This window comes from Rhododendron vialii, chromosome 1a (genome assembly GCF_030253575.1).
Source record: "Rhododendron vialii isolate Sample 1 chromosome 1a, ASM3025357v1".
Lineage (NCBI taxonomy): Eukaryota > Viridiplantae > Streptophyta > Magnoliopsida > Ericales > Ericaceae > Rhododendron > Rhododendron vialii.
In genome coordinates, this window is record NC_080557.1 from 10,749,711 (window position 1) to 10,771,335 (window position 21,625).

A 21,625-nucleotide genomic window follows, 5' to 3' on the forward strand; every position below is an offset into this window, starting at 1 on the left:
GACTGACTTGACTTGGAAATCTCAATCACTAGCCAAGTTAATTAGTGGTGATACCTCAGTGTATGAATGAAGACCATGCTTTTAATTGAGTGGACGACCCATCGAGGAAGCATGCAAATGATGGCCCATTAGATTAGACCTCTTGTTTGCATTATTATACCAAGAATAAGATGTCCACCAACCAAAGGTCCATTGATTGCATTCTCACAAGTCTGAGTCATATGATTTTATTTTGATCCTTGTTTTCCCTCCTCTCAAAGCTTTTTCAACTTTGGTTGAAATTTTTATACTTATTCGATTTCTCCAATCGAGTCGTAAAACTTTGACTCAAATCTTGTACAAATAAATAGCGAACGTACAAAAAAAAAAATTTGTCCCTCCTTAATTTTATTTGGTGGTTTGATCTATTCATGTGTGTGGAGCCTACACACTTGTGTGTGTGTTTTGGTATAATTTCTGGATAAAACTTTCTGTGTAAAAAGAAAGGGGATTGATAATGTCAAAACCCTTTCTGTTCCTGCAAAACCCATTTTTGTTCCTGCCAAAACTTAAGGTTTCTCTTTCATTGTAGGACTTAATTGCCCTCTACTACACCACTTGTTTTATGAAAATGCCCTTTAAATCCCATAAATGCAAAATTGAAAAAAATACTATAAAGTTATGATCGTGAAAACAGTGACTTTGATGAGTTGGGTTTGCTGGAAAAATTTATGATCGTAGGCCGCTTGCCCCCACTACACCATGTTTTCAAGTAAAATTATGATCGTGACAAGCAAAATTATGATTCCAAACAAAAAGAACCCTTATAACAAAGCAAAGTAACCCATCTGACAACTATTGTTTCAATAAATCTGTTGAGGAATGCCAAGAGAAACCTAAGCCAAACTTTGTACGCCTCTCTCATTTGAGTAGGAGAATTAAAAAGAGCGATAAAATAATCCTATTGGTTTTGAAGGGGCATTTTCAAAAACCAATTGGCATAACGGAGGGTAATTAAGTTTTGCAATCAAAAGTAAAACTTGAATTTTAGAAGGAACAAAAAGAGTTTTGACCGGAAAAAAAATAAAAGATTTTGGCACTATCAACTCTCAAAAGAAATACTAGTACAATACTACGCTTGTCAAAAGTTGGTGGAAACTCCCAATTTGGCAGCTGCCACAGTAGTTTGGAATAGTCCCACGCGAAGATCCTAATCCGTGGGTGTGGGGCTACTCGTTCTCATTAAGTCATATAATTTGTGTGCATGAGGGGGAGTGCGAGTGTAAGTGTAAAAGTATCTTTGAAACATATCTTAACCTACTAAAATTTACGAGAGCAAAAATTGAAAGCACAAAGACAGTGAGGCGATTAAGCAGGAGCGTAAGATATTTTGAAGGATTATGTGGTTCTCCATGGATTAATTGTTCGACTTTATTCAACCCATCTTCCCCCCACTATAAATCGTGGATGTGCTGAGAGAGAGAGAGAGAGGAGAGAGAGAGAGAGGAGAAGAGAATGGCGGGCGAATCGGATTATGGAGCTTTCACGGAGAAATTCATTATAAAACCAAGCTCTTCACCTGATCAGGAACTTCCCTTAAAGGGCCTCACCTTTGCAGTCAAAGACATGTAAGTGCCCTTTCCTCAGCTCCGAGACTCTACTCAGTCAGTCAATCAGTTCCTCTTCTCATAACAACTCCTGAATTTTTGGAAAAACAAGATGTGCTTATCATGTTTTTCGCTACCACGGTACAATAGGCCTGTTAATGAACTAGATTCAATTTGGATTCGATCCAAATCCGATAACGTCAATCCGATAATCCGAACCTGGTAATCCAAATACGGATCGGATCGGATTAAATTCGTTATCAATACGATCCGAGCTTTATTTTTTTTAATTTATAAAAAAAACTGTAAAATTTTTATTTTGAAAAAAAATATTTGAGAAGTTGTATTTTTATTTTAAAATTTTAAGTATTTTTTTTTAAAATAAGTTTTTTTTTTGAACAAAAATTGTAAAAAAAATTTTTTTGCTAAAATTTTTGAAGTAAAAAAGTTTTCGGATCAGATCCAACTTTTCTTATTTGGATTACCGCTATTGGATTTGAGTATTATATGATTCAGATCGAATTCGAGTCTTATCGTATCTCATCTTTGTGAAATATATCATCCCTGCACCAATTGTTATACTCAACGCCAGATATGGCCAATGATCAAACAGATCCATTGTGTACCTCTTTGTTTTATTTGCACACAGTATATCTTCCCAAACGAATAGGCCAATCATTTTAGAGGAGTGCTAGGGACAAAGAAAATACCCTTAAAGTGTACATGAACGGCTCATTTTATGGGTAAGCAGGTAGATACATAAAAAGATGGGTAGATGGGTCAATCATTGGGCTCTAATATTTATTTATATTTTAGCATGTTCATGGGCGTTTTTTTTTTTTAATTTCATTTTAATCAGAGTAAAACATCTATGCAGATTTGACATGGAGGGATACGTTACTGGGTTTGGAAATCCGGATTGGGCAAGGACTCATCCGGCTGCTACGACAACAGCTCCCGCTGTTTTGGCCGTGTTAAGTGGAGGTGCTACATGTATGGGTAGAACTGTCATGGATGAAATGGCATACAGGTTGGGTTTAAACTTTAAACACACTGTTCTTCTACTTAAGCTGTTTGTTCTTGTTGGAAGGGGTTTAGGATGACAGAAATGTGTATCTTTAGAGTTCTCTTCTGATTGTTAAACTTTAACTGAAATACACGTTTTGGGGCAGTATAAATGGAGAAAACAAGCATTATGGGACTCCAAAAAATATCTGTTCGCCAGATCGGTTGCCTGGGGGATCTTCTAGTGGATCAGCCGTTGCAGTTGGTGGAATGCTGGTAGATTTCTCCTTGGGTGAGTTGTGCCTTTATTAAAGCTTGTTGTTTTTCTATTTATGCTTCGTAAGTTGGACCAAAAGGTTTCCTTTGTCACAGGCACCGATACTGGAGGAAGTGTAAGAGTTCCGGCATCCTACTGTGGGATTTTAGGATTTCGGCCTTCTCATGGTGTTGTTTCAACCACAGGGGTCATCCCTTTGGCACAAAGTCTCGACACTGTCGGTAAGGAAGCATATACTGTTGGGATTATTCTCCTAAATTAATCCCACATACAAACGGAAGCGTAATCGAAAAAATTAAATTCGCAATAAACAAGGTGCAAAGAGAACAATCAATATACATGGTTTCTCAAACTCGGGTACGTCCACGGGAAAAAGAACAATTCCACTATATTGTATGCGTCATAATGAGATACAAAATACTCTACTCTAGCTCTTGATATTTTTATCTCTCTCTCACCCTCACACAATGTTCACACAAATCTCTTACGATGTACAATATCAAAGAGAAGAGCAGAGGAGCACTCACCAAACAAGGCTCCCCCAAATCCTTGTTCTCGCCACCGAGAACACTAAGCACACCCACGTTTCTCCTTTCTCTGGTAGAACAACAACCTGACTGCTGCTTTTCACGCACACAAGCACTTTAGGTTTTTTCCTTTCTCTCCTATCTCTCTCTCTCCTTTTTCCCCTTTTTACTTCCAGCACAAAAAAGCCCTCTTTTAGCTTTCAAATGATTCGGTAGTGTTCGGTTGCCATTTCATTTTAGTTTTAATTTTGTTTTCCAATCATTACTCTACTTGTTTCGCCAATCATTATTTTATTTTTTCAATTATTACTTTCTCATCTCTCTCTATCTCTCTCCAATCATTACCCATCTCTTCAATCATTACCCTATTTCTCTCTCTACCCACTACTAAAACTAAACTCCCAACCAAATCCAGCTTTTGTGTAGAATATTCCTTTTCAAATAACTCCACCAAATACAAGTTGGGCCCCATAAAATCAACTTGGGCCAAACTCTATTGGGCTATTTTCATGGGCAAAAAGCCCAATAATCACCCCCTTTTGCTCATGAGAAATACACCCCCACTCGGAACCTCGCACCTCTTCATTTGGACACCTCGCACCCCCTCATCCGGGTGCCTTGCACCCCTCACTCGGGTGCCTATCCGAAGACATCGGCAACCAAATTGGTTGCAAATGTGACCTTGCATTTGTTTTTCCTTATTTGTCAATCCTTTCAAACTCATCACTTGAGACACTTATTTTTCAGTGTTGCTTGCCACACATATCGACTCATTTGCTTGTGCCTTTACATGCCACACTTGCGTAACTCGACGCTTCTCTTTCCGCTAGCTTGGTGTTCCAAACTTGTATGCCTCCTTTCAACACGACCTTGAAGCTTGTACAAGTTTCCCACCATCTTTCCTCGCAACACCACCTTCTCATTCTTGAAAACCTCAAGAACTCTATCCTTTGATGCAAATCTACAACCCTTTGCATCCAACATTCGCAAGGAAATCAAATTTTTCCTCAACCCCGGCACATGTCGAACTCCGGTCAACCTCACAAATCTTCCATCGGCCATTCGAAACCGTACTGTACCCATGCCAACAACCTTATTCACCATGTTGTTTGCCATCCTAATGGTAGGTTTGTCACACACCTCATACTCACAAAAGTATTTTCTATTAGAACACATATGAAACGAGCAACCGGAATCCATAATCCAACCAAAGTTTTCCATACCTTCCGGAGTCAATGCATACAAATCACCTTCATCTTCGTCATGCATCTCAACCATCGCCGCTTCGGATTTTTCTTTAACTTGCTCTATCCTAGCTTTGAGTCTTGGGAAAAACTTCATTATGCGTCTTTCTTCTTCACAAAAGTAACACTTCCTTCTATCAATGCCCCTCGACTCGCCACCTCATGAGTATGAGCGCCCCCTTGGCTTGGACCCATTTCCTCTTTCGATTGTTCGCCCTCGAGTTTGATTCCAATCTTTGTTTCCATTCAAAACCAATGCCCTTGTCTCATCCTCAATACCCGTCCCCATCTCCTTTCGTCGAGCCTCCTCGTTGAACAGAGTATCTTGCACCATGCTCATGCTCAATTTCCTTTCCGGCGCCGAATTGCTCAAAGAAATCACCAATGTTTCCTAATCATCCGGTAGGGAACTAAGCAATAACAAAGCTTCCAACTCATCATCAAATTTCAAACCAACACTAGCCAATTGATCCAAGTTCTGAAATTCACTAGAGTGCACGACAACCGAATTCCCACTCTTCAATTTTAAATTCACTAATCTCCTCATCAACAATGCTTTGTTCCGGAATGTTTTCGATTGATACATTGCCTCCAACTTTTTCCACAAAGCATAAGCGTTGGTCTCCTGGGCTACGTGATGAAATACGTCATGTCCAATGCATTGGCAAATCAACCCTACCGCTTTTCGGTTCATCTTTTTCCAATCCTCTGTTTTCATTTCAGTCAGTTTAACCCCTAGGAGCTCCAACGGATCATACAAATCTTTCTATGATAACAAGTCTTCCATCCGTGGCTTTCATATCGCATAATTGGTCGCCGTTAATTGGACCATGGTATTCATATTAACCTTCGACATCTTATTTTATCAAATCAACACAAGATAATCACCTAAAACGACCCTTAGTACTTTCGTTCAGTCCCGTAGCTCTGATACCACTTTGTTGGGATTATTCTCCTAAATCAATCCCACATGCAAACGGAAGAGTAATCGAAAAAATTAAGGAAAAATTTCAAAATAGCCCCCAACCTTTACACCAAAATTCAATTAGACTCCCAACCTTTTAAAAACTTCAATTTTACTCCCAACGTTATATTCCGTTAATCAAAACGCCCCCTTCCGTCCGAATGACTAATGGATTCCGTTAAAAGCTCCGTTAAATATCGTCCCAATCGAATTTCGATGATCCGAGCCGCTCAATGCGTTCAAAATGTGATTTTAAGAGAACTCACAAGAAATCAGCCAAAAAAAAAACGACCGGGAAGGGGTTGATCTGAACAATTTTTTTATTGAACTATTCAATAAAAAACTGTTCAGATCAAGCCCTTCTCTTTCTTTCTTTTTTTTTTGATTTTTTGTAAGAACCCTTAAAATTACATTTTGATCATATTGAACGGTTCGGATCATCGAAATTCGATTGGGAAAGGGGAGGTGCGGATCGATCCGGATTTTGTTCAAGTCCGGATGTCCAGATTTTGCTTCGGTCTACACCTCCCATTTTTCGATCGAATTTTAATGATCCAAGCCGCTCAATGTGATTAGAACATGATTTCAAAGATACCCGCGAGAAATCAACCAAAAAAATGACCAGAAAAGGCTTGATTTGAGCAGTTTTGTATTGAACTATACAATAAAAAACTGTTCAGATGAAGCCCTTTGTGGTCATTTTTTTTGCTAACTTCTAAAGAGGTACCTTTAAAATCACGTTTTGAAAACATTGAGCGGCTCGGATCATCAAAATTCGATCGGGACGATTTTTAACGGAGCCTTTAACAGAATCCGTTAGTCATTCGGATGGAAGGGAGCGGTTTGATTAACGGAATATAACGTTAGGAGTAAAATTGAAGTTTTTAAAAGGTTGGGAGTCTAATTGAATTTTGGTGTAAAGGTTGGGGGCTATTTTGAAATTTTTCCCAAAAATTAAATACGCAATAAACAAGGCTCAAAGAGAACAACAAAAATATACATGGTTCCCTAAACTCGGTACGTCCATGGGAGAAAGAACAATTTCACTATATTGTATGAGTCACAATGAGATAAAAAATACTCTACTCTAGCTCTCAAGCTCATGATATTTTTATCTCTCTCTCACCCTCACACAATGTTCACACAAATCTCTCTGACGACGTACAATATCAAAGAGAAGAGCAGAGGAGCACTCACCAAACAAGGCTGCCCCAAATCCTTGTCTTCACCACCGAGAACACTAAGCACACACAGGAGCACACCCACGTTTCTCCTTTGTTTTTTTTTGGATAAGCCCCACGCTTCTCCTTTCACTGGTAGAACAACAACCTCACTGCTGCTTTTCACGCACACAAGCACTTCATGTTTTTTCCTTTCTTTTTCTCTCTAGTCTCGGCTATCTCTCTCTCTGCTTTTTACTTCCAGCACAAAAAGGCCCTCTTTTAAAACCCTGCTAACCACACAGGGCCGGCCCAAGGGATTGGGAGGCCTTAGGCGAAATCTTGAGGTGGGCCCTACGTATTTTTGAATTAAACAACAATAATCCAAATCTTTATTATATAAATATTATGGTCCATATTGAGCACGTTAAATGCCTCTGTTCTGGTGGCTTGAGCGACTTCCTTGAAACTTCTCTAGTCTATGTTTGAGTCACAGCAGCTACAAAGGCAAAGCTTGAGCTTCTTTTTGGTCAAAAAACAATTAAAAATAAGAAAGTTCCGTGCACGGATTTGAACTCAGGCCTTTAGTAATGAATCATGTCATCTTACCATTGAACCAACGAAGGTATTTGTTCAAATCTATGAACAAATGATATATATATACTTACTTAAAGAAGTGTGCCCTATTTTGGGCCCAAAATTTGGAGGCCCAAGGCCGTGGCCTCTTGAGCCTTGCCTTCGGGCCGGCCCTGTAACCACACATACATCTATGCACAGATTGTGTTGTGGAGTCTACCACGGGTTCCACACAAATGATCCGAGCCGTTCATTAACTGTAAAAAAAAATTTCAAGGCTCCCCATAAAATGTAAGCTCAATCTAATATCTATAGGTGCTCGATCCAATCATCTAAATTTTCATTTTGATTTTTGAATAATGAAAAATTAGATGATTAGATCAAGCATCTACAGGTATTGGATTGAGCTAATTTTTTTACGAGAACTCTTGAAAAAATGTTTTACATTTAATAAATGGTTCGGATCTTTTGTGTGAGACCCGTGGTGGACCCCACAATAAAATCTGTGCACAATCTATGCACAAATTTTCTGTATGGACAGTGTGGGGTCTTCGGTCATGGTCTCGGTAATCTACCGGATCACCATTAACCGAGGCCTCATATCGGCACGGGCCAGCGTATCCTTCTACTTGCTCGCTCGGTATTAAATCTCCTGTTGACACTTCGGTTAATTACTGAAGTATGCACTCCGTTAAGGTCTTTTGAAAGAGTGTAGCACAGCAAGAGGGGACCAAGAGCGACACGTGGCGGAAAGAATTATCTAGGCCAGGTCTGGCCATGTGCTTCGTAACCGTCTTATCCGGTGCATCATCTATGACGTCATCTGAGGCGGTTACCTAAGCGTGACCTCCATGCGCTAGCTTGGAGCCCAAGTTAACCGAGGTCTATAAATACAAAGGGATACTCATCTTTGAGAGGTATGCCATATTTCCCTAACCCTAGACCTAAAAACAACTCTCCTTACATTTCACTCGATCGTCGGAGGGTCACTAGGCTATTCCAGCCTTAGTGACTTGTTGCAGGTTCAGCGGCGGAGGAACAGAGCAGCGGAAGAGAAGTACTAGTTCAGGCCAAGGTCCCTCCTCCTAAATCGAACCCCTACAATTGGCGACTCTGCTGGGGAACTAGCCACCCTTTCAACTTTCACCTCCCCCTTTCTGCTCCGTTCAAACGTCCAGAATCAAACATGGTAGAGATCGACGACGCACATCACGGTGGTACCGCCCACGGGCTCGGTTCCCTCGTGGACCACAGCCTGGCTTCCGGCGGAGCGGCCGCCCTTGGAAAGACCCATGTATCCGTCGGAATTGGCGCCGGAGCATCAGCTCCAGACGCAGGCCCATCTTTCGAGCTCCACTCCTACATCCGCCATCTCGAGCGAAAAATCGACGACCTCACGACGGTCATGGACCGCGACAGACACGTTCGAGACGAGTTGGCGGAGATTAAGCACCTCCTCATTTCCCCATCTCATTCCTCCGGGAGCTGCGGCGAAAGGACAAACCGTCACACCCCCCCCACGCAGTCACGAAGCCGGTCACCTACTAGAGCACAGACCCCGCCCCTCAGTCAAGGATCGTCTTGAGTCACCAAGAGCGATGGACACTCGAGCCCAAAAAGACGCATCGCACAGGGATCGTTCTCGGTCCCGTGTGCAACTTCGAAGGAGACCATCGGCCTTTGACGGGCTCGGTGGTGCGAGCGTCTCTGCCTCCTCCACCCACTCGGTCTTCGTGGGCAAGACAGGCCGGGAATCTACCCCTAGCCTCACAAGGGCATCTAGGGGAGATGACGGCCTTGTCGAGATCCAGACTAGAGGATACCGCGAGCGCCTGAAGGGCCCTCGAGCCAGAAGTCCCATCGTCTCGCACCCCGGCGGCGCACACAGCAGGAGCCCGGTCACCGAGCGCTTCGAGCCTTCCGCTCGGGATAGCTACCGACATCACCGCCAAGAGCGTTTTCCCAGGAAATCGGTTAGTATTGACCCAAAGAGAAAGGAGCATGAACGATTGGACAAGCTCGTCCCCAAGAAGCGTACAGCGACTTAGCGTCTAGACGGCCCCGACCGTTTGATCCGACCTCATCGCGATGCGCGACTTACACGACTCACGACCTCTCCTTTCACAAGAGAGATCGACTCGGTTACCCCCCCCAAGGGATTCTCCCAGCCCAAGTTTGCCAAATATGACGGAAAGACCGAGGCGTACACTCATCTGGTTCAGTATAAAACTGTCATGTCTCTTTTTCTTCGGAATGAACCCTCGGACGACGCCTTTTTGTGCAAAGTGTTTCTAGCAAGCCTCGGCAACCTGGGCCTCACCTGGTTCAATCAACTCCCGGCTCGGTCAATCTCCTCGTTTGATTCCCTCTGTGATGCCTTCATGGCCCGGTTCGTAACAAGCAACAAGCACGAAAAGGAGATCGATTCTCTCTTAGCCCTCCGCAAGAGGAGCGACGAAACGCTTCGGCAATACGCCGGCCGTTATTGGGAATTATTCAATGAGATAGAGGGTTGCGACGGCGTCATCTCTGCCCGAGGATTCAAGCTCGGTCTCACCTCCCATGACGAGCAAGTCTACGACGACCTCGCTCGCCATAAGCCAAACTCTATGAAGGACCTTATGACTCGAATTGAGGGCTGGTGTCAGCTCATCGAATCCAAGGCAGAGAGAGGCATCGGGAAGCCCACGAGTTCAAAGACATTAAACACCTCGGTATCCATACCGGCTCCCGCACCTGTCTCAACACCGAAGAAACAGGTCAACACAATCAAGCAGTCGCCGAGGAGGGGACCGAAGCCAAGCGATTTCAACGCTGAAAAAACCGTCTTCACCATTCCCATCTACCGGATCAGCGACCAAGTGAAGGACCAGCCCTTTTTTTCCTTCCCAAATCAAAAGCTGGGAACCGAGAATGGGAAAATCAAGAATCCCATCGTCCGATGCAGTTACCACAGCGAACAAGGTCACTTCACCACAGCTTGCAAGCCCTTCAAAGCCTACTTGGAGCAGTTTGTCACGGGAGGCCACCTCGGCAACTTCATCAATCACGAAAAGACGACGACTCGGGTGCAACGGACCGAAACAAATACGGAGGAAGAGGTCCAGACAATCCACGTAATACACGGTCCCTTGAACCCCGAGGCCGCTCGCGTCATCCGGGCCGAGTTGAATGAAGCCTCCTCCTCCAAGCAAGTCATGTTAGTCGGCCCCGAACCAAAGTGCCCTAGAATCGATGACGGTTCCAAATGGACGATAACGTTTACCGAGAAGGATCTTGACCGCGTCCAGCTTCCCCACAATGACGCCCTCGTGGTCACGCTACGCATCGGAAATTTCAACTTCCGTCGCGTCCTCGTAGACCAAGGTAGCTCGGCCGAAGTCATGTATTACTCTCTTTTCAAGGATTTGAAGATTCCGGAGACCGACCTCCGTCCCTCCGAAGTTCCCCTTATCGGTTTCAACGGAGCTCCTGTCTGGCCCATCGGTATGATCACTCTTCCTGTCCGTGCCGGCTCGGTAACTCTTGAAATGGAATTTGTGGTAGTCGACGTCCCTGGCCCTTACAACGCCATTGTCAGTCGAATCTGGCTGCATAAACTTAAAGCGATTGCCTCCACTTATCACCAAGTGGTACGTTTCATTGGCACTCACGGGCACCAGGAAGACTTGTACGGAGACCAGACCGCTGCCAAGCAGTGCTACGTCAACGCCGTTCGAAGCACCAAACAGACCTCCCGGGTGAATCTCATTGAAGCCCCCAAAGCCCCAGTTTTGGAGGACGTCGGTAGATCCCCCAACGACAAAACCGTTGAAGACGTGGCCACCATCCTAATAACGAGGACGGCTCCCGCTTCTTCCTTGTCAGTTCCTCACTTAGTGATACTGATCGGAATGAGACGGTAGCTTTTCTCAACCGAAACATTGACGTGTTTGCCTGGACCCCCTATGAGATGCCCGGGCTCGACCCCTCCTTCATCTGCCACGAGCTCAACATCGACAAAGACAAATGACCAATCGTACAAAAGGTACGACGGTCGTCTTCTATTCACTCCGAGGCCGTCATTGAAGAGGTCAACCGACTCCTGAACGCAGGGGCAATCAGAGAGGTCCTGTATCCCAAGTGGCTGGCCAACACCGTCGTGGTCAAGAAAAAGAACGGCAAATGGCGTGTTTGCGTCGACTACTCAAACCTCAACGACGCTTGCCCGAAGGACTTCTTTCCTCTTCCCCGTATCGACCAGCAATAAAGGCTCAGGTGCTAGCCGACTTCATCGCCGAGCTTACACCTCCCAACGTATCCGCTTCGGCACCCACCCTGAGCTCCGAGGCAGTACTCCAGGCCAACCTTAGCACAGCATGGCAGCTTTTTCACGGAGATGTTTGGAAAATGTACGTCGATGGCGCCTCCAACAGCCGAGGCGCAGGTGCAGGCGTCATTCTTCTCTCACCCTCCGGTGTCTTGCACGAAAGCTCATTCTCCATCAACTTCCCTGCCTCTAACAGCGAGGCCGAATATGAAGCACTTATCTCGGGACTCAAGACTACCGAAGCCATTGGCATCGAAGAGCTCGTCGTTTACAGCGACTCCCAATTGGTGGTTAACCAACTCTCTGAAGAATATGAAGCTCGGGATGATCGCATGCGCACCTACCTCAGCGCCGCAGTCCAGCTCATTCAACGCTTTAAAGCAATCAGAGTCGAGAATATTTCAAGGGAACAAAACGCCCATGCCGACACCCTTGCTGGGCTCGCTTCGGCATTTTCATGTATTGGACACCGCTCCATTTCCTTCAATTCTATTGACAAGCCCAGTTTTGAACTCAAAGATCTACAAAAGGAAATACTCAACATAGAGCTTGGCCCGAGCTGGATGGATGAAATCGTCCTCTACCTGCGAGATGACACCCTTCCCAGCGACAAAAAGGAAGCTCACCGACTCCGAAACAGGGCCGCTCTCTTCTGGCTCAATCCAAACGGGAAGCTCTACCGAAGATCATTTACCGGTCCATATCTCCTGGTTGCACACCCACACCAAGTCCCGGGCATCATCGAAGAGCTTCACGCGGGCGACAGCGGTTGTCACTCTGGTGGACGGTCACTCGCCCACCGAGCCATCACTCAGGGGTATTGGTGGCCGACAATGAAGAAGGATTTTGAAGAGTTCGTCAAGCGTTGCAAGAAGTGTCAGATGTTCGCTCCCATTATCCATCAGCCGGCCCGGGACCTTAGCCCTCTCACCAGCCCCTGGCCCTTCTCCCAATGGGGCATGGATATCGTTGGAAAGCTCCCAGTCGCTCCGGGTGGATTCAAGTTCCTCTTAACTGCAACCGATTATTTCTCGAAATGGGTCGAGGCCGAGCCCCTGGTTACCATTGAAGAAACAGACGTCATCCGCTTTGTGTGGCGCAACATCATCTCACGCTTCGGTGTGTCGTTCGCCATAATTACAGACAATGGAAGGCAGTTTACAGGGCAGAAGTACCGGGCCTTGCTTGACGAATACGGTATCAAATGGGACACATCCACTCCGGCTTACCCCCAGGGCAACGGACAAGCCGAGGCTGCAAACAAGGCAATCTCATCTGGACTTAAGCGACGACTCGAGTCACGGCGAGGAAAGTGGGCCGAAGAGCTACCCAGGGTACTCTGGGGCTACCGCACGACACCTCGGCGATCCACCGGTCGCACTCCTTTCTCCTTGGCATTCGGAATGGAGGCGGTCATCCCACTCCAAGCCGGACTCCCAACAACGAGAACAGAAAATTTTGATGAATCGGTCAACAACAACACCATTGCTTCGGACCTCGATTTAGCCGAAGAAGAACGGGACAACGCAAGGATCAAGCTCGCTTCATACCAATAGGAGGTTGCAAAGGGTTACAACCGAAGCGTGCGCCTCAGGTCGTTCAAGCCTGACGATCTCGTTTGGAAAAAGGTGGTGGAAAAGTCCAAAAAGCGAAAGCTAATGCCGAATTGGGAGGGTCCTTTCCGAGTTCTCAAGCACCTCGGATCGGGTAACTACAAATTGGAGAAGCTGGATGGTTCCCCCATTGCTAAGTCATGGAATGCAAACAACTTGAAGAAGTTCTACGGATAGTGCTCGGTTACCGAAGCCCGTTTGGTCTTTATTACGTTGCATTTTCTTTTAAGAAAGTTTTGAAGGCAATCTGCTTATGTATTGACAATACTCCACCGAGTTTTAATGAGAATTATCTCTTTGGCACTATTCGGACACTGATTGTTTAAATTACTTACACTTGGTCCGTTCTTGCCCGGACCATTTTATACCGACTTCAGGGATATTGTTCTCCCATAGGTGATACCCTCGGACAAAATTCCCACCAAGTCGCCCAGGCCTCTTCGGTCGTCTTGATTTCTGGTCACTCGCTCTAAGGATACTCGGCCTCTCTCTCTGAGCCCCTTATACTGACCCACCAGAAATTTCCCACTGTTCGGACTCACTGCGTCACGAACCTATGGCAGAAGCCATACCCTTTGTGACCCCGGCCTACGTCCCTAGCAGTAATACCATCCCGCGTCTGCTCGATAAGTTCATTTCTATTAATAAGCAGGGGCGTGCAAAGTCAAAAATTCATTAAACAGGTGCTTCTGATTCGGTCCCTACCGGCCTTCCTACTAGCTGGGGCTTCGGAACGAGTCACTTTTTCTTGATTAAACATCTTTTATGCTTGGCAAAGCTCTTCGGTTAACGCTTCGGTTAAACTTGTTTTTACAAACTCTTTAAAGTCCCACCGAAGCAGGGGCATCATAACCCAAGGAGCAGACCAATCAAACAAGCATTTCAAAGATAAAACATTCAAGAAAAGAAAAGCATTCATTCACAAACCATAAACAAAAGGGTACTGCTTCAGTATCAAACAATTACAATCCCTGGATCGGCAAACTCCAAATGTCCGGAGCCGTCCAGTAAACTGACCATTCAAGCAAAAAATTAAAGTACTTTTCAGAGCTGAGAGGTATAAAGTTCCTATGCTTCATTAGGGAACAGGGGCGCTGAGGTTAGCTTGCTTCTCGATCGCTTGGGGCTCTTGGTTCGGCACTTGCTCACTTTCCTCCTCCGGTAGCACGAGCTCTTTAGGAGGGGGCTCAGGCACGGTTCGAAGCTCGGAACCCTCTGGCAGAGTAAGCTTGCTTATCAAGGCCTCGTGCCCGTACCGAAGTCCGTCCAAGAATCGATCTCTGAAGAGCTCGGCTTCTATCTCCCGGACCTGTTTCTTATATTCTACTCCGGCAGCATCCCAGCCTTCATCGTAGCCTTTGTTCCTTGCAAACTCGACCTCCCGGGCTCCAGCAACCCTCAAGGTGTTAGCGTCCTCCTCAGCTTTTGTGGCCCTTGCTTCAGCAATTACCCGCTCCCGGTCGCACCTCTGAAAGTTGGCCGGTAGAGGTCACAAGTCTCCCTCGCCACCTTCAGGTCGTCCTCTCTCTGAGCAAGGATTTTCCTCAGCAGCTCTATCTCTTGCTCCCGCACCTTGCATTGTTCATTCACCACGAGCGCCCGAGTGCCGGCCTACAAACACAATTAAAATTGATCAAATTCCAACAATCAATCAAGGGGGTAAGAAAAGTAACTTACTTTCAGAAGTGCCTGCGCTATCTCTCCTGTCAGATCCTCGGTGCAACCCTCGACAGCTCGGGCATCCTTTGGGAGAATACACGACCGAAGCAGCCTAAACGCCTTCCCAATGTTGGAAGATGCACTATCGGCGTGATGAATTAGGCGCCCCGAGTAGTGACGAACCTCGGGGGCCCACGGGACCTCCCTCGCCGGAACACGAGTCCCCGTTTCGGTTCCCCCCTGCTCTCCACATCTCCCTCATCTCCTCTGGTTCCTGTCTCTTCTATCAAGATCGGCTCCCCGCTCCTTCCCTGTCCGAAGCCTTCTTCCTCGGTCCAAGCCCTCTTCTCAGGAGGCTCCTGAGGAGAAACAGGGATTACCCTCGAGGTTCCGGCCCCCGGTGAGCCAATCGTGACGCCAGCACCCCGTCCTCGTGGCCTTTGGCGCCGAAGGTTGAGCACTTCTCTTCCGCGACCGCTCATCTCGCCACTGAGTCCCGTCCTCTCTGGGGTCTCTCGGTCAATTTCTTCTCGGATCACGCCTCGGGGACCAGAATCACCAACTTCGTCTTCTGTCGCCCCAGCTCCTCCTTTCCTACCTTGTCCTTTTCCTCGGCTTCTCCCTCGGCCGCGTCCTCATCCTGCTCGAGGAACACCTTGCTGCCTCGGCTTCTTTTTCAAATAGCCGGTATAGGTCGGTTTGTATCCGAGCAGATCAGGTGCATACCGACTCGTAATAGGAATGGCATAAGCAGCTGTTATTTGCGCTCAGTTAGCCCTTCTCCGAAGCTCTGCAATGATGCCCTCGGCTGAAAGAAAGGCAATGGAAGAATCAGTATACAATGAGGAAAGAAAAATGTGCTAACATATACTAAAGGTAAAAAGAGACTTCTACCGACCAGGAGCCCCGATTTCGAACTGAACTATGGTGGCTGTGTCCGCGCTTTCCCCGAGCCCAAACATAAAATTCCCGGTAACCGATACATAAATACTCGCCCATTCTTCCGAATCGGGAAGATGGTCGATAAGGAATGTGTCGTATCCCGTCCTACAGGAGAGGTAATGTCGATCGCTCTCTCGGTTAACTCCAACGAGGTATACACCGAAGAGCTCCTCGAGTTCGAACGTGAGGTTGTATTGCCTCCTCAGCTCTATAATGCTCGTGATGATCCGGTTGGAGTTCACCGTGAGCTGAGAAGACGTGAGGGAGAGGGCTCGGTGAACCTTTCGGACAAACTGATGAAGGGGGAATCTAACACCCCCCTCTGTGATAGCCATCAAGGGGAAGATGAGTGCTCCATCCCGGTGAGGAAGGTCTTTGGGGTCGCTGTTCGGTAAAATCTGAACGTCAACGTCATGAGGAACGCTGTATACCCTCTTGAATTCAGCATAAGAAGCCAAGGAGCCATCAAAATATTGGTTTCGGTATGGGCATGGCCTCATCGCCCTCCTGCGTCCCCGTACCTCCTCGGGGGCATCCGCGAATGGACCCGGACCTTGGTTCGAGGTACTTGGGGCTTCCATCTCTTGGGAGTCAAACGTCGTCACCTCACGAGGAGCTCTCGAGGGTTCAAATGGTTCAACGCAGTCGATTGGAGTCCGAAAGAATGCCCTCTCCCGAAGTGTCTGGCGAATATCCTCGGGAATTTCGATGGGAGAAGAGCCTGAACTACTGGAACTGTCCGAAGAGAGCTCGATGACCATTCGCTTCTGCCTAACCAAGGAAAGGAATACAAAAACCCGTTAGCTATATGCTCAGGGAAAAATCAAGGTCTAACGCTCGGTGCGGAATGGTCATCGCTCCTCGGAGTCCTCGGGCAATCAATTCCTATGAAGGCGCTTCCCTCTTGGAAGAATTTTTAAAGTTCAGAAGTCCATTCCCTTGGCATCAAGATGAATCTAGGTCTCGGGATGAGTTTTGGCCTCGGGATGAGTTTTGGCCTCGGGATGAATCTAGGTCTCGGGATGAGTTTAGACCTCGGTAAGAGCGTGAGCAGCGCTGGAGAAGCCCAGCGCCGCCTTAAATCGGACGACGGCGAGCGGTTGCTCAGCCAGAACAAACACGGAAAATGACAGCGAAAAACTCAAAAACAATGGTCAAAACATGAAGATTAAAGCAAGGAGATCGTCATACCCCAAGTTCGTGCAAGATCTCCCAACCAAAACGCTCGAAATCTCGATTGAAAGCTGGAAGTAGACGGCGACGGCGGTTCAACTTCAGAAGCGGAGGAAAAGGTGATGTTCTCACCTCTGTCTGTCCTATTTATAACGGGAGAGATGGAGGGCTGCGCGGGAAACGAGGCATCGTGCACCGAGCCGTTAGATCATTGACACGTGTTATCATCTGACGGCCAGTATCAAGAACCCTGCACCGAGGACAGGCGCCGGATCTTCAGACCTTAGGCGTAATGAGGCGTGTCACCGAAGCGTCGTTTCTTACCAATCAACTGACATGGCACGTGCCGAGACAGCCTTTTTATTCTGAGACCTCGGCAACTGCTGACACGTGGCTCCTGTCTCTGACACAGGTAGGATGGGATCTACCGAGGCAGGTTTACTCTCCGGTGGCTCTTTAAGAAAAGGTCCGAGGCCTGATATTTCGTATGATGGGGTAAAGACCCTGAAGCAGGGGTACAAGGCTCCAGGGGCTTGAGGGGCTATTGTGGGGTCTTCGGTCATGGTCTCGGTAATCTACCGGATCACCATTAACCGAGGCCTCATATCCGCACGGGCCGGCGTATCCTTCTACTTGCTCGCTTGGTATCAAATCTCCTGTTGACACTTCGGTTAATTACCGAAGTATGCACTCCGTTAAGGTCTCTTGAAAGAGTGTAGCACAGCAAGAGGGGACCAAGAGCGACACGTGGCGGAAAGAATTATCTAGGCCAGGTCTGGCCATGTGCTTCGTAACCGTCTTATCCGGTGCATCATCTATGACGTCACCTGAGGCGGTTACCTAAGCGTGACCTTCACGCGCTAGCTTGGAGCCCAAGTTAACCTAGGTCTATAAATACAAAGGGATACTCATCTTTGAGAGGTATGCCATCTTTCCCTAACCCTAGACCTAAAAACAACTCTCCTTACATCTAACTCGATCGTCGGAGGGTCACTAGGCTATTCCAGCCTTAGTGACTTGTTGCAGGTTCAGCGGCAGAGAAACAGAGCAGCGGAAGAGAAGTACTAGTTCAGGCCAAGGTCCCTCCTCCTAAATCGAACCCCTACAGACAGATTTGCCACCTCTTTTATAGCTTCCAAATGAAGCTTAATTTAGTGTGTAGAATATTCCTTTTCAAATAACTCCACCAAATATAAATTGGGCCCCATAAAATCAACTTGGGCCAAACTCTATTGTGCTATTTTCATGGGCAAAAAACCCAACATATACAATATTGAATGCCACGAAAGCTTTTTGGCATTATCTTGCAGGGACTCGTAACAAGGTAGCCATTTTAGCTTCCAAATGAAGCTTTAGTGTGTAGAATATTCCTTTTCAAATAACTCCACCAAATACAAATTGGGCCCCATAACATCAACTTGGGCCAAACTCTATTAGGCTATTTTCATGGGCAAAAAACCCAACATATACAATATTGAATACCACGAAAGCATTTTGGCATTATCTTGCAGGAACTCGTAACAAGACTGTGGCTGGAGGAAGTAGCTCTCCTGACTAAGGGGATGGAGTGGAACTGAGACATTCAACTATGCGTGTTATGCAATTAGTTTTATATGGTGACACAAAAACCTGAATATGGAAGATGCCGAAAATGCAGAAAATATGATGTAAACTAACGTGTTAAAGAACATTCTCAATCCATTGTGTAAAATCTACAATGATAGCCATTTGTCAGACCATTGAATCCAACTTGCGACTTTGTTAAGCAACAACCATTTATCACAAAAATTTATTAGTTTAGATGCATTGTTATTTTGAATGAGAATGACTCCCAATCTGGAAAGGAAGTACGAGAAAATCATTATAATAGCTAGGCTGTTGTGTCCATGGCCATGCCAATGTTAAGTTTTTGTGGCACTCTTGTGTCCATGCCATTCTGTTTATTGTCTGACTGGTTGTACAGTACTTATGAAGATGTTATTGGTAACTTCCAGTACATTTTTAATCAGTACATAATTCATAGTCGAGCACTTGTTATTCAGGGTGGTTTGCTAGGGATGCTGACATCCTGAACCGAGTCGGACGGGTATTATTGCAGTTGCCTGAGGTGGAACCAGTGAAACCTACTCACATCACTATTGCAGAAGATTGTTTCCAGCTTCTAAGCATCCCAAGTCAACGAGTAACTTCAGTCCTTGTTAAATCGGTGGAGAAGCTATTTGGCGGTAAGTAGGTTAAATGTGTACAATTTATCCGCGTTTGTAGTTTACTCCAGCTGCCAAGGGTATAGGTTCCATGTTGTTTTCCTAATGTGCTTTGATTGATAAAGCAAATCTCACTTGTGCACGGATGCTATGAACAACTGTTCGACTAGTCATCTTCACTATTAATTGCATTCTGCTGCACTCCCAAGTTTGATTTACATCACCAATTTGATGATGCAGGTCACATTTTAAAGTATGTGTGCCTTGGGTACTATGTTAAAGACAACGTTCCAACTTTGAAGCATTTCAAGGGCGAGAGACTGGAGGATCAAGAATATAATGTTGCGCCCTTGGCTGCTCTCTCAACTGCCTATAGGCTGCTTGAAAGGTGAACCTTGTGAAGAAGTCTTATTTGGGATCGATCTTTTTGTTTCTTATTTTGACTTGAATAAGACTATTTTTCATCGTGTGTTTATTCTTCCATCAATTGCCTTTATAGATCTGAATTCAAGAATAATCATGGTGAGTGGGTTAGTACAGTCAAACCTGATTTGGGTTCTGGTATATCGGAAAGAGTGTGGGCAGCCGTGAGGTCAACAGATGAAAATATTGATGTCTGCCACTCGGTGAAGACTGAACTACATGCTGCTCTCACTGCTCTCTTAGGGGTATTCTCTATCTCCTTTATCTCAAAAGCCAAGTAACTTCTGTAAAGTGATAGTTCCATCCCCTGTATATCCCTTGAGTCATCCAAAATTGCTTAGCTTCAATTATGCATATCTATGAAGCACAAGTGCTTCTAAAACCTTGTTGTACTCATATCCATAACGCATCGGGTACCTGTAATTTGCATGGTACTTCTAAATCCATACCAGATATAAGAGAAACATACCGAAACTTTTCTCTTTGACTTTTGCCTTACCTTAGAAGTGCCCTATATATCATTATATCAAGTCATCCCCAATATAGAGATGAAGCTAAGTCGGTAACGACTTACTTTTTCCATGGTCAGCATGTTTGTAGGATAAATATTTTTGTTGGTTCTTTTGTATAATGACATTAAATTTTGATTTTTACTTTAAGTTTGACGTTAAACTGTCATTTGAGGTTACATTTTGCAAAGTCATTTAGCTATTTCCTTTAATTGAAGTGCATTTATTACGTGTAAATTATTGCTCCAAATTATAAAAACAAATTTGTCATGGTTGTACCCAACAGTACCCATATCCGATTTTTTTAGGTTTAGCTGTATCGTACATACATCGAAGAAATTGCCGAGACCTATCGTGGATGTGGTCAAAATCAATATTTAGTCTTGCTTCAGTTTCTGGGCTTACGAATGATCTTCTTGGGATCGGATAACTGACGAGAAGCTTGAATTAAGCAAGAAGACAACATATTACTGATCGACAACTTATTTCCCGTTCTTACCCGTACCATTCATTCTTGTTAATTATGTAGGACCACGGTATCCTATCAATCCCCACAGTTCCAGGGCTTCCACCAAAATTGCAAACAGAGCCATCTACATTGGAAACATTTCGTTTCAGAGCTTTTAGCTTGTTGTCTATTGCTGGAATGTCTAGCTTCTGCCAGGTTCCCTCCCTCCCTCTCTCTCTCTCTCTCTCTCTCTCTCTCTCTCTCTCATATAAGTTACATAAGGACCTCCCACACATACATACACGCACAAAAATGTGCGTTTGTGTGGCACATGAACTTGTTATTTAGCTTCTTGATTACCAAAATAGTATTTCTGCATGTATACAAAAGAGTCCATGTGGCATATTAACTCAATATTTAGCTTCTTGATTACCAAAATAGTATTTTTGACAGAGACACAAAAGTGCATGTGTGTGACATATGAACTTAAATATTTACCGATGTGATTACCAAAATAACATTTTTGAAGTTGGTCTGTTTCACAGGTGAGCATACCACTAGGAACGTATGACAATCTTCCCGTGTCCGTTTCCTTGTTAGCGAAACATGGATCAGATGGGCTCTTGCTGAATCTTGTTGAGACGCTTTATGGAACTCTCAAGGAACAAATTGACATTGCTCAGGAATTGAGTTACTGAAGTTTTAACTTGTTAATGTAAACTTCTATTTTCTTATTCGAATAAATAAGAGCGTTGTGGCATTGTTCCATTTCGCGACCGTACATGTATATGACCTAGTCTTGACTCTTCTTGACAGCTAAAGATCATGTATTTTTCTCCAATAGTTGAACAGGGAAGCCTTCATAGTTATAAACAATGTACAAACAATATATTATGGTGGGCTCGTTATTTCACAAGACAATTCATTTCCCCTTTCCAGTAAATTACAATGTAGCTCAGAGGTCAAATTTGTGACCTTTCAGGTTTAAAAGCCTTACATTTGTGGG

At 45.3% G+C, this 21,625-nt stretch overlaps 1 protein-coding gene across 3 annotated transcripts; it reads left to right on the top strand.

The window, feature by feature from the left end:
• Positions 1-1,437: 1,437 nt before the first annotated feature.
• Positions 1,438-21,562, top strand: LOC131301122 (amidase 1-like). 3 transcript variants are annotated; one of them, XM_058327287.1, is made up of 9 exons: positions 1,438-1,607; positions 2,464-2,616; positions 2,759-2,883; positions 2,964-3,089; positions 19,078-19,260; positions 19,480-19,627; positions 19,739-19,907; positions 20,701-20,835; positions 21,165-21,562. In XM_058327287.1, exons 1-9 carry the CDS (start codon positions 1,495-1,497, stop codon positions 21,315-21,317), a joined length of 1,305 nt encoding a protein of 434 aa, XP_058183270.1. In that variant the 5' UTR covers positions 1,438-1,494; the 3' UTR covers positions 21,318-21,562. The 3 variants fall into 3 exon arrangements, with proteins under 3 accessions (XP_058183270.1, XP_058183287.1, XP_058183278.1); XM_058327304.1 differs by lacking the exon at positions 20,701-20,835; XM_058327295.1 differs by lacking the exon at positions 2,964-3,089.
• Positions 21,563-21,625: the final 63 nt, after the last annotated feature.